Source organism: Aedes aegypti, chromosome 2 (genome assembly GCF_002204515.2).
Source record: "Aedes aegypti strain LVP_AGWG chromosome 2, AaegL5.0 Primary Assembly, whole genome shotgun sequence".
Taxonomy (NCBI): Eukaryota; Metazoa; Arthropoda; class Insecta; order Diptera; family Culicidae; genus Aedes; species Aedes aegypti.
The window spans coordinates 20,898,074-20,910,700 of NC_035108.1; the positions used below are offsets into that span (position 1 = coordinate 20,898,074).

Here is a 12,627-nt window from a genome sequence, read left to right on the forward strand (position 1 = left end):
TTCTTTTCAAATAAGTAAAATATAATAACACATGCTTTCGTCCTGACAGCTGTAGGAATGTTACATTTAGATATTTGTTCAACAAACTTTGAATGGTTCGTCACCTCAAGTGTCGGCATAATTTTCCTTTACATAGAAATTGTTCATATCAAATGAAAATATGATATTTTTATAAAAGCATATTTATATTTGACAAAAAACTATTTATCATGGTCTAATCACTTATCAAAGTGAATCCTTTGACCCAACGATCCTTCCCAGTAACCTTTGTGGAGATGCAGAGGCAAACACGGTCTCCAAATAGCAAAGGTTACACACTAACATTCCTTCCCCCAATCCCACCTGACTGCAAGGACGTGGCCGGCGCCGTTATTGACCCTGTATAAATAGAGGCACTGAATTATGCACACTGAAGAAGATTATGGCCAATCCAAGCCGAACTTCTAGTTGATTCTTTGTGCATTTTCACTGACTTCGGTCAATCACGGAATAGCAACCATTGATATGTGTAGTCAGTCTAAGCTAAGCTAAAGCTAAGCTAAGCTAGCTAAGCTAAGCTAAATGAAAATCGTTAACCACACTTCTTTATTTCAAATCGAGTTAATATTTGCGAAGGACTGCTAATGAAAATAAAACTATGTGGAATAATGTTAAGATATACCGTAAAACAATAGAAGAAGAATATCAAGAAATTCTTGGTATCATCAGAAAAACGAAAAAACTCTTCATCTGAACAGACAGAATTTTATTTTGAGATATTGCATTAAATTTGCAACAAATCATTTATACTCTCGTAAGGTTCCGATTATGTCTGTATACCAGTGGTGGAAATGTTCGCGTCACGAAACACTTCACGAGTGTTTATATCTCACAAATAATCGTTTATCATGGTCTAATCGCTTATCAAAGTGAATCCTGTGACCCAACGATCCTCCCCATTAACAAACATCCCTCCCAGTAACCTTTGCGGAGATGCAGAGGCAAACACGGTCTCCAAATAACAAAGGTTACACACTAACATTCCTTCCCCCAATCCCACCTGACTGCAAGGACGTGGCCGGCGCCGTTATTGACCCTGTATAAATAGAGGCACTGAATTATGCACACTGAAGAAGATTATGGCCAGTCCAAGCCGAACTTCTAGTTGATTCTTTGTGCATTTTCACTGACTTCGGTCAATCACGGAATAGCAACCATTGATATGTGTAGTCAGTCTAAGCTAAGCTAAGCTACAACTTTTGTGATAGTCCAATAAGGGTGAAGTGCGCAATAAATTGCGTCATGATGAACTTTTGGATAATTTTTGGAGTCCAATCGGACTTCTGCCAAAGATCTTTCCAGTAGTCAATCAGAATTCGGCGGCCTTGCCCGTTCCTGGTCTATGGAAACTTTTCGCAAGGGTCTGAATTTCTTAAAATTGTCTTCAGTATTTATTTTTATAGAATAATTACGTCCTGATTGATATTTCTCAAGAAGTTTTGGAGTTTACCAAAGTATAATTTTCTGAAATAAAATCTAGCCAGAAATCACGCAAAGGTTTCATCAGCAATCCGCAATATATTTTGGGAGAAATCTGCCTAAAATGTATTACAGAACTCAAATGGTTTATGCTTAAGATGTTCCAAGTAATTTTAAAACAAACAAAAAATTAAAGGAATTTCAAAAAATACGCCAAAGAATTTGATAAGATAAAAGATAGCTTCAGATACCTCCAAGAATCCAATCTAGAATTCCTCTCCTTTCTTTCACACAAGGATTTGCTTCGTGAACTCCATTCGCCCAGAGAACTGTTTGAGAGAAATTTGAGAATTAATTTCTACATTATTTTTTTTTATAATTTACAATTATTAGATGAAAATTACGTTAAAGAATTCCTGAAACAATTTCTTAGGGCAATCATGCCTAAGGCAGAGATAAATTTTGTAAGAATTCTTTGATAATTTTAGCAGTTTCTGGTGAATTTTTTCAGATTAATTATATACATTTAAGTAATTTAAACTTAATCCAAAAGTTAGATGTAATTTGACAAAAATCTTGATACTTAAAAGTACATTAACAATAATTCCTGAAGAAATTCAATAGAAAACATTTAAAGGCATCTATTGAGATAATGGAAATCGCCAAAAGGGTAAACTATAAACAGATCCTGGAAAAATCTCAGAAGGAATTCCTAGACAATTTTCTGTCGGGGTCCTTGGAGGAATACATACTTGCTAGATGCCTGGAGAAATTCAACAGTTATTCCTGGAATACATGCTAGCGGAATCAATCTCTTAATGAATTCTTGAAGGAACTGTATGGAATCCTTGTGTTTTGTTTCAATAACTTTCCGGTCAACATGAACTCTACCAATCGAATTTTTCAAACTTTTACAATCTGGAATTCCCAAGGCGTTACTCAGCCAACAAACCAAATCAAGACGCGTTTCAGACTTCTTTAAGCTCACTATGACAGCAAAAGTATGGTGAATGTGCTTCATAGTTTAACGTCTCGTGCAAAAAGGGTGCAGCGGTTTTGTATAATGATCGTAAATTCGTGATTGAACTTTCGAGATCGCTTGCAGACACCACCAAACCAAGTATTGCTGAATCTATTGCCAGAATATCCTAACACGTTTAGTTTTTGAGATATTGGCTCTTGAAATTACGTGATTTCAAGCGTGTGCTAGAATAAGGGCGTAAGTCGCATGATTGATTCCTCTCTTTTGTGAGTAAAAGTGACAAGACGCAAGTATGTTTTTTCACCTCAGGACGCAAAATTGCATCGCTGCCAAGCGGTATGAAGTGAATAAATGCTTACAAACTCGCATCTTGTCTCTTTTATTCACAGAAGAAAAGATCGGTGGTGAGAAATCGATCATGCGACTGACGTTCTTATTCTAGCACACGCTTGATTTAACGTTTTCAGTCAAATTGCATGCAAGTTTACAAGTTTGTATGCTTATTAATTTGCTTAATTCATCACAGAATTTAAACTTTATATGTTAAAAAATACTTAATAGCACAATTGGAATATATCTTACATGAAAGTTTGAGTCCTATTATGTATGTTTGGTGAATTGGATTACTAAAAATTTAGATAAATCAGAATTTAAAATTAAAGTTAATTCTAATAAAAAATGCATTTTGTCGTCTTGTAGCACAAAATTGTGACGTGTAGGAACATTTCTGAGAGTGACAATGGATTTAGCAACCCTAAATTTACTGAAGACTCGTTATTCGATCCCTAAAACAGTCACCTTTTCGCATATTTTTGTTCTGCTGTGTTAACGTTACTGTAACCTAACTGCCGGCGCCGGGGATGGTCATTCGTAACGGTAGTGGATTAAATCCCTTCAAATTAAACGAAAAAGTTGAACACATTCAACTTTCATTCAATTCAATTGAGTTGAACGAAAAGGCTTACACGTTCAACTCAGATGCAATCAAGTGAGTTGCTAATTTAACTTGCCCTATGTAAATCCCTCATTAACCAAGCTCCACATATTTCACCTGTACTGTTAGGTATGACAAACAAACCACATCGAAGCAAATGAATTTTTGCGTAATTTAACATCATTACACAATTTGATATTTTACTTGTTCGAACTCCTAGGTATTCGTCTCTATAAACTTTCTCTCCCATGCTTTAAGTTTTAATCATGAGTTTGTTGAGTCGCAATTAAATTTCTCACTATTGAAACAACGCCCATTTTATGCATGACTAAAGATATACACAATAAGTTACTAATGTATTGACATCTCCGAAAATCATATTTATCAATATCAGTCATTCCCAGCCATTTTTCATATCTAATTGTGGGAAATAAACCTATACAGGTATTGATGTCTGCTTCCATAAAAATAAATCCGCAAACCCATACCCATCAATATAAAAAAAATTATGTGTTGCTTTGTCTCCATTTAATGCGAATTGTATGGAGAATGCAGTCTCCCTAGTTCAACGTAAACCATTCTCAAAATTTTCCCATCTCAACTATCCCATTTCTCCAGATCATCCAACCCTTCGAACAGCTGGGCGTATCGGGCAATATTGTTCCAATACAGACACCACACCATCACCAGCAGGCACAAGCGGCGGCAGCGGCAACGGCAGCAGCGGCCGTAGCGCTCCAACAGCAACAGTACTACCAACAGCAGCAACTGCTACTCCAGCAGCAACAACTCCAGCAACAGCAAGCTCATCAACCGCAACAGCCGCAGCATGATATGGCAGTCGCGGGACCGGCTGGTGCGATACCTCCGAACAGGCGGCAAGGTCCGGCGCGGGCCCTCCAGTATCGGGACAGCGCGTACGAAAGCCGCCGCCAGTCGCAGGCCGGTGCCACCGGTATGCACATCGACAGCTTCCGGTTGCTGAGCGTCCTAGGCCGGGGTCACTTCGGCAAGGTCATTCTGGCCCAGTACCGGAACACCGGCGAGTACTTTGCCATCAAGGCACTCAAAAAGGGCGACATCATCGCCCGGGACGAGGTGGAATCCTTGCTCAGCGAAAAGCGCATCTTCGAGGTGGCCAACACGATGCGACATCCGTTCCTGGTGAACCTGTTCGCTTGCTTCCAGACTGAGGTAAGTGTGACAAATTTCGCGTTTTCGTTTTTCAACCTAAATATATTACGATAAAAAATAAATAAGTCGATTCACGATCTAGATCAGAAAATTAGATTTACTGATATTTTTGGTCTTTCGCAGCAACACGTCTGTTTCGTGATGGAGTACGCCGCCGGAGGTGATTTGATGATGCACATCCATACCGATGTGTTCTCGGAGCCGCGGGCGGTATTCTATGCCGCTTGCGTCGTGCTCGGTCTACAGTATCTACACGAGAGCAAAATCATCTACCGTGATTTGAAGCTCGATAATCTACTGCTGGATACGGAAGGTAGGTTAATTGAAGCCTTACTTTATATTGATCCCCGTCACTAACAATCATATGATTCAGGTTACGTGAAAATTGCCGATTTCGGTCTGTGTAAGGAAGGAATGGGCTTCGGCGATCGAACGGGAACGTTCTGCGGTACGCCGGAATTCCTCGCTCCAGAAGTGCTCACCGAAACGTCGTACACTCGGGCGGTCGACTGGTGGGGCTTGGGAGTGTTGATCTTCGAAATGCTTGTCGGAGAGGTAAGATCATATCTAATGTCTCAGTTCATATCTTGAAGTAATAATATATATTTTATTACCAATAGTCACCTTTCCCGGGAGATGACGAAGAAGAAGTATTTGATTCGATCGTGAACGACGAGGTTCGGTATCCGAGGTTCCTGTCGCTGGAAGCGATAGCCATCATGAGAAGGGTGAGTTGAGCTTCGACTGACGGAAGACCTTCCAACTGATTGCGTTGTTTTCGTTACAGCTTCTGCGGAAGAATCCCGAAAGGCGGCTTGGCTCATCTGAGCGGGATGCCGAAGACGTGAAGCGACAGGCCTTCTTCCGAAACATCGTCTGGGACGATCTGTTGCTCAGGAAGGTGAAGCCTCCGTTCGTGCCAACCATTGTGAGTATTGTTTTTCTTTATATATTTTCTCGATTAAGTAATTTCGTTATCTGAAAAGTTCTTGATAGCATTATTTGCCATTTACGTTTCTTATAGTAATAATAACATAATGCTTCCAAAGAAGTGATTTTTGTCCTTTTGCGTAGTGGTTGGACATAAGTCTATGTCATTACCTTAAGGCTAAGTAGCCCGTCATTCGTTTTGGCAAGAATGATGACTTTTCAGCTTGCATTTCAAAGTGATAAAACTCAGTCTTGATAATTTATATTGACTTGAAAAAGTATCACTGTACGCGCTAACATACATAAAGTATACTGATACTTTTCCAGCTGTGTCAGTGCTAAACCAACTGATTTTCTTCGATTTCAAAACGTGAGCTGCTATAGCAACAATCATCAACGACGCGTACAAATTTCAATGACGGCCTACTTCGCCTTAATAAAATCTCGACTTAAGTCCAACCCCTTAAACCACGGGTTAATAATAGAGCCCACCTTGGCAAGCGAATCCGCTTTCTCATTGCCCGGAATCGAGCAATGCGAATGGACCCAAACGATGGTGATATGATTCATTCGATACACTGAGGCAAAAATACCTAGGTTTTCCATAAGTCATGACTTATGGACCAGCCAAATTATGGTTTCATTGAATGCTTAACCATTTCGAATATGGGATCATAAGTTTCATAAGTAAGAGCTGTGAATTATTTAAAAGCCATCACTCGAAATATTTTTTTCTAGCAATCGCTAGAGGAACTGTCCCGCTATCGATGTTGGGTACTAGTTAATCGAAAGTAGATCACATGTTTTCAAAACATGTCAATTTTTGAGGACGCCTAAAATGAAAGGCAAACATTATTAATAATTGATCAAATTAATTATGCAATTTTCATTGAATCGGTTTTCATTGGTTGACTTATGAAATTTAGTAATTAAATTTTTCACCAAAACCATAAGTAAAACTTAAGAATTTTGACAATAGGGTAATTCGCCAATTGTTGAACGAAAAAATGCTCGCTAATTGTTGGACACGCCATAAGGAATACACGGACTGTTCAACAATAGGCGAGGTTTTTAGCCGTTCAACATTAGGCGAATTGCCCTACTCGTTGTGGCGCCAGATCATAATTATTCCTTAAGAAATTATTAAGTTATTTTGCCTCAGTGTAGAACACTCAATGTAGATCGTATTTTAACGAGGAATTACGGGGAGGATTCTATCCCATTACCCCGAATCCCATTTCCCCGAATGCCATTTTCCCGAATGCCATCACCCCGAATTCCATTACCCCGAACAACCCATCACACCGAATGACATTACCCCGAATTCCAATATCAAGGGCAAATGTCATCAATATCATCATGTCAAGATAATTGTAAATTCGGGGAAATCGCATTTGGGGTGATGGAATTCGGGGTAATGGAATACGGGGTGATGGCATTCGGGGAAATGGCATTCGGGGTAATGGGGTAAAATCGGGGAGGATTCTATCCCATTACCCCGAATCCCATTACCCCGAATGCCATTTCCCCGAATGCCGTCACCCCGAATTCCATTACCCCGATTGACATTACCCCGAATTCCAATATCAAGGGCAAATGTCATCAGTATCATCATGTTAAGATAATTGTAAATTCGGGGAAATCGCATTCGGGGTGATGGAGTTCGGGGTAATGGTACTGTTCGGTCTCACCGCAACCATCACCCATTACAAGGCGCAGTAAGATACAGCAGCAGCGCAGCAGTGCATATTCAATTTCTCTTCTTTCGCCCCAGCTAGCAGCAAGCAGCCCAATTGCTTTGATGCTATTGCTTTGGGCTGCGTGATGCTAGCTGTCGGCGCATCGCTTACATTGTAATGTTACTCTCAACCGTACTACCTCTAGCGTATATAAGAGGCATGTTTTCTGTATTCATGTTAGTTGTAAGTTGTGATCGTTACGAGAAGTATCCCCCACCGAGCAGGAGCACTGCCTCTCGGTGTGGTGGGCAATAAATTATCGTTGGAGTAATTCGTTTGTTCGTTATTTCGTCTGCTCTTTCGGGACCAAAAATTAAAACACAACGTAGGGCCTGGTCAACCCTGGACGAAACAGGTACATTTGGGGTAATGGAATACGGGGTGATGGCATTCGGGGTAATGGGGTAGAATCATCAAAAGAAAGAGAGGCAATTTGGTCTAATGCATAATGTATAGCCGTTAATTCATTAAATACACCAAATCCAGTTGAGTCATTTGTTTTGACCCGTTAGTGTAAACCCTTTTATTGCAGTTGACGTGGCGGGACTTACTCCCATTTTTTGTTTGTTTTGAATTTACTCCGAAGAAAGCACCCTCCCCTTGGTTATGCGACCTTGCCGCGATGGGAGGGCATAATCCATTAGCCCATATGATGGAAACCAAAGGCGTAACCTGTAGTGGTGGTATCACATTTTGGCATTTTTTGCTTAGAGCCGCGTCATAATTCATATGGTATAGACGCAATAATATCTCGGATGTGATGCAACGGACATTCTGCGTCATTGATAGAATTGATGCCCATTTCAAATAATTAATCTATTCGAAGTGGACATTAATACTATTGGTGACGTTCAGTTTGCCTTTTGCTAACCAGAATGATCCGTAGCCACTCTTACTATTAGCTACCTAGACATATCGTTATCATATACGACGTAGGGAATACTTAGGAACTCTTAGGAAAATGACTAGTAGATTCACTGAGTAGAAATAAGTGGCAACAATCTTATTTTAATATGGTTTTTACATTACCATAAAAAGAAATACCTCTTTTGTAACAACGGTATAAATAATCTAATTCCAGCTTCATTTTCGCAAAATTTACAAGTAGAAAGTAGGCGTTGTGAAGCATTGCATTTGCCACCGAAAAGTGAATCATGTAGGAGTCTGTAATAGAAGCCTAAGGTAACTTTACTTTTCAATATACTTTACTTTACTTTTCAATAACTATAAAATGACTGTGGAAAGTAAGACGCTGAGATCGATCATTAGGGTACACTTGCTAGTTTCGAAAAATTGTTGAACAGACAAGGAAAGCGACTTTTTTCTTCAAGGATATATGAACGTAATGACCAATAAATACTTTTAACAACAACAAATTAAATTAACTAGAACTACTACTAAACAGCCTAATTTTGTTGAAACTTGACGACAATTGACATTTAAGACTCTAATCTAACGTAAAAGACTGGAGTAATCAGAATAGCACTTGAATGATAAATTATTCTAAACCATTTCGACTAAACAGTATTAGTAATGACACTACTACACTGCCCATAACTGCATAACAGTCACATTCGACATTTTTGACAATTTCGAGTTTATACCGGGGAGAGTCATCAAATGACAAATATTTTCGATCCACTTACTAAAATCTGTGAGATTGTTCTAGAAAATTCGAAAAAAATACCAAGTTGTTTTGTCACATTGGCAATTGTAACCGCATAACAGTCACATTGAGATTATACATGAGCCTCATAATGCAGTGGCAACGAAATTTCTATCAGAATTTTTTTCTGACTATTCACCCAATTAGCGGTATGAGTTGTACAAAATTTCAGCCTCAAATAAGCACATTTGAATTCTTAGTGATTTTTTGAAATATCAGTTCCCTCCCATACTGCAATAAAATGCAAACTTGGTACCCCATTTATTCAATGCCTACTTTTGTCGAATGTTACAAATACGCAGTTATGGGCAGTACACTACTATTTCAAACAAATTCTGATGGAGCTGCTGATTTTCACAATGCTTCCTTTTCTCAGAAGCAAGGGAATATGGGTATTTTTCAAAAACTACCACGTCACAATACTAATAAAAAACAGTGTTCATGTGGGCGCCATTGCCTAGTCCGTCTGAGTATTGGTCCTGGTAGAGGGGAAACTTGGCAAAAGCCAGACCGAGGGTTCAGCCTTGACAAGTTAAGCTGTCAAGCAGCTCCAACTGAATACCATACAAAAAAAAAAAGGATTTACTCCGAAGAAAGCAGTTCTAGAACGGATATTTTGCTTCATGGTCAGATCACAAACTACAACGGGACTTAAAAAGTCTGGGAAGCAACCATGATTGCTGCGATTCAAAGAAGGATTAACCTCCAGAATCATGTACGCGTAGTACAATATCATAAATCTTGTTTGAGGATTTCGTTCGATTAGCTATTCAAAATTTTAAATTACCAATGGATTTAACACTTCACAGCGGATGAGGTACCTTAACGACAATTCCACGAACCTGCTATAATACTTCTAAACTGAGTCGAATTCATGCAGCCTAACGCGATTCGAACACAGTGCTACTGAATACGCTGGAGCTTCAGAATGTGTGTTTTCGCGGCGGATTCGAAACAAAAACTACCGTATTCAAGAACCGACACAATCGTTGTGCGATATAGCTTTATCAGAACATCCGGGTGGGCTTCCCATCATGATCCTGTGAGTATGCGCATAAATTTGATTCGTTGCTACGAAAGTGTGACACTGCGTGTATTAGGTATTGGAAAAAGCGTGACAGAGGGGAGAGGGGGGGGTCTAGAAATCCCTAAAAAAGATGAACGTCATATTTGGATCATCCCTAAGTTCAACAAGCGCCTCTTCACGACGTCTGGGAGGTATTTAAGCAAGTTTAATTTGATCCTATCCATTCCTGGGGTAGAATTATTACATGGAAGAAGAGCAAGTCAGAATTCTAACAGTGGCTAGTTCAGAGTCAGCCTTCTCAGGTACGGAACTATACCTGCTTGAAGCTACTCACAACCCTGTTCTAGGCAAAAGCGGGCAAAGGGTGCAAGGAACCAACGGGCGTGTATGCAGACCTTTCCCTTATATAATTGAAAAGAGCTGGAAATACATTTTCCTAATTTTCATTTTAGGTTTTAATTCATTTTGTTGTGTGGGTTAGTGTTAGTTCGTTGCTGCCGATTGTGGTGTTGGATGTCATACTGACGGGTGTGGAGGGAGGAAGCTTGTTATGGACATACATTGCATAAGGTCTAAAAGTGTTTCTCGAGTTGAAGCCGGGAGTTCTGGCCACGTAGTTGCCAAACTTCGATTCGGAGGACCTTGCAGAGCGGTACACGAATTAGTAATGGCCAGCTGAAGCTGTCAACTTGGCCTTCTTTAGAGGCCACGTGGGGGTCCACGTCCAACCTGGGCATCGGGTTTGAAAGGAATACCGATGCAGTTGACCAGATTTGGTGGGCACCGAAATCGAGAATGATACCTTTGGCGGCATCCACAAATTACGTAACGCTCTAGGGGGAGGGAGGAGTAGGCTCAAGCGTTACAACTCATACAAAAATTTGAAATTTTCCATACAAAAAGCGTTACGGAGGGGGGGGGGGTCAAAAATTTTCAATTTTAGCGTTACGTAATAAATGGATGCTGCCTTTCGGGTCTTCCGTTAGCGTTAGCGTTAGCGTTAGCGTTAGCGTTAGCGTAGTTACGGTATACTTCGTAGATTGGATACTAGCAACATTCATGTTTCTTTTTAATAATCTCATCCTGACTACTTTCAAGAACAAGGCAGGGGAGTATACCTTGTTCAAATCATAAACAAGAATACTAAAAGCATGAATATCGCTATTCCCGGCCACGCCCATCTTTACCGTAACTTGGGATAGGGGAAGGAAATGTTGATGTAGCACTTACTTAATGAGAGGCCACCGACTCAGCGACACCCTCATAAGTGCTACGGAGTTGGAGGTTGGGGAAGGTATATTGTCAGGATTCGCCTAGAAAGCTGGCGATAGACCATAAATATTTGTTGTTTAAGCGTTTTCAAATTAATCTTTTGAATGCCGGCAATCAAAAGAGAAAACAATAGCTTATTTATAGTATAAATAGTATTTCGCGAAATGCTTGTCGATTGTGCAGTAATATTTTTGCTCAATAACCAGTAAAAAGCAAAACCGATCCCTCCAGGGTCATCGGATTGTATAAAATAACGATACGCGTAAAAAAAAAATCACGCCTATTGAAAAACTGTACTGTGCCCATTGAAAAACTGTACTGGGTGGTACTGTATTTTTAGGTAATCGAAAAACGAAAGGAAGCGCGTTCGAACTAAACATCCTAGGATAACACAGTCGGTTTTTCTGCTCAAAATTATACGAAAAGCAGAATCGATCCCTCCAGGGTCATCGAACGGTTAAAAGCATCCACAACCGATTGTTAGTTGCGTAACAGTTAGTTGCCCGGACAGAATGCGCAATCTGAACATAATTATCAAACTCCGAAAATAACATTTTCCGTTCAAGAAACGATCAGAAGTTCCACGACGCTTACAAAAACGATCCGGAAGGCTCACAAAAGAAAAAGTATCATACTGGAACAAACTCACCGGATTGATTCTCTAAATTTATGTGCTGCCTGTCACTTCCGGATGGTTCGGTGAACTTAGGGCAGCCAAAAACCAACAGTACTGAGGACACAAATCAAACAAATCACTTTTTCATTTTTCACTTTTCACTATTCCATTTCTGAATGTAAAAACTGTCCTGCTTGGGCTTCACGAAGCACTCGATGCTGCCTTTCGGGTCTTCCGAAGCAGTGACAGAATAGAGTTAGATGGCCGGTTCGGGAAGGGACCTCCTCAATGCAGATCGTCCTCAACTTGATCGACCCATCTTGCTCGCTGCGCACCACGTCGTCTTGTGCCGGTCGGATTGTTTTCGAGAACCATTTTCACCGGGTTGGTATCCGACATTCTGGTGACATGCCCGGCCCACCGCAGCCTCCCAATTTTTGCGAGGTGGACAATGGTTGGTTCTCCGAGCAGCTGGTGCAATTCATGGTTCATCCGCCTTCTCCACGTTCCGTCTTCCATCTGCACTCCGCCGTAACCCTCTGCGAGATTCCAAGGGACTCGAGAGTGTCCCTGATACTCGGACTACGCACATCACTCGCTCCATCAACACCTTGATCAATCTTATCAGTTTGTCCGGGAAACCGTATTCGTGCATAATCTGCCATAGCTGTTCTCGATCGATTGTATCATAGGCCGATTTAAAATCGATGAATAAATGATGTGTATCGCGGCATTTCTGCAACACCTGGCGGATGGCGAATATCTGGTCCGTTGTTGCTCGTTCGCCCATAAATACTGCCTGATATTGT

The 12,627-nt window shown here is 40.4% G+C and overlaps 1 protein-coding gene across 12 annotated transcripts in view; it reads left to right on the plus strand.

The window, feature by feature from the left end:
- Positions 1-12,627, plus strand: part of LOC5571296 (serine/threonine-protein kinase N) — a 370,020-nt gene that overhangs the window by 353,475 nt on the left and 3,918 nt on the right. For all 12 annotated transcript variants that reach the window (XM_021840137.1, XM_021840142.1, XM_021840131.1 and 9 more), the window contains 5 exons: positions 3,993-4,568; positions 4,692-4,881; positions 4,942-5,123; positions 5,189-5,296; positions 5,356-5,496. In XM_021840137.1, the coding sequence (XP_021695829.1) occupies positions 3,993-4,568; positions 4,692-4,881; positions 4,942-5,123; positions 5,189-5,296; positions 5,356-5,496 (1,197 nt within the window). The remainder of the gene's footprint in view (positions 1-3,992; positions 4,569-4,691; positions 4,882-4,941; positions 5,124-5,188; positions 5,297-5,355; positions 5,497-12,627) is intronic.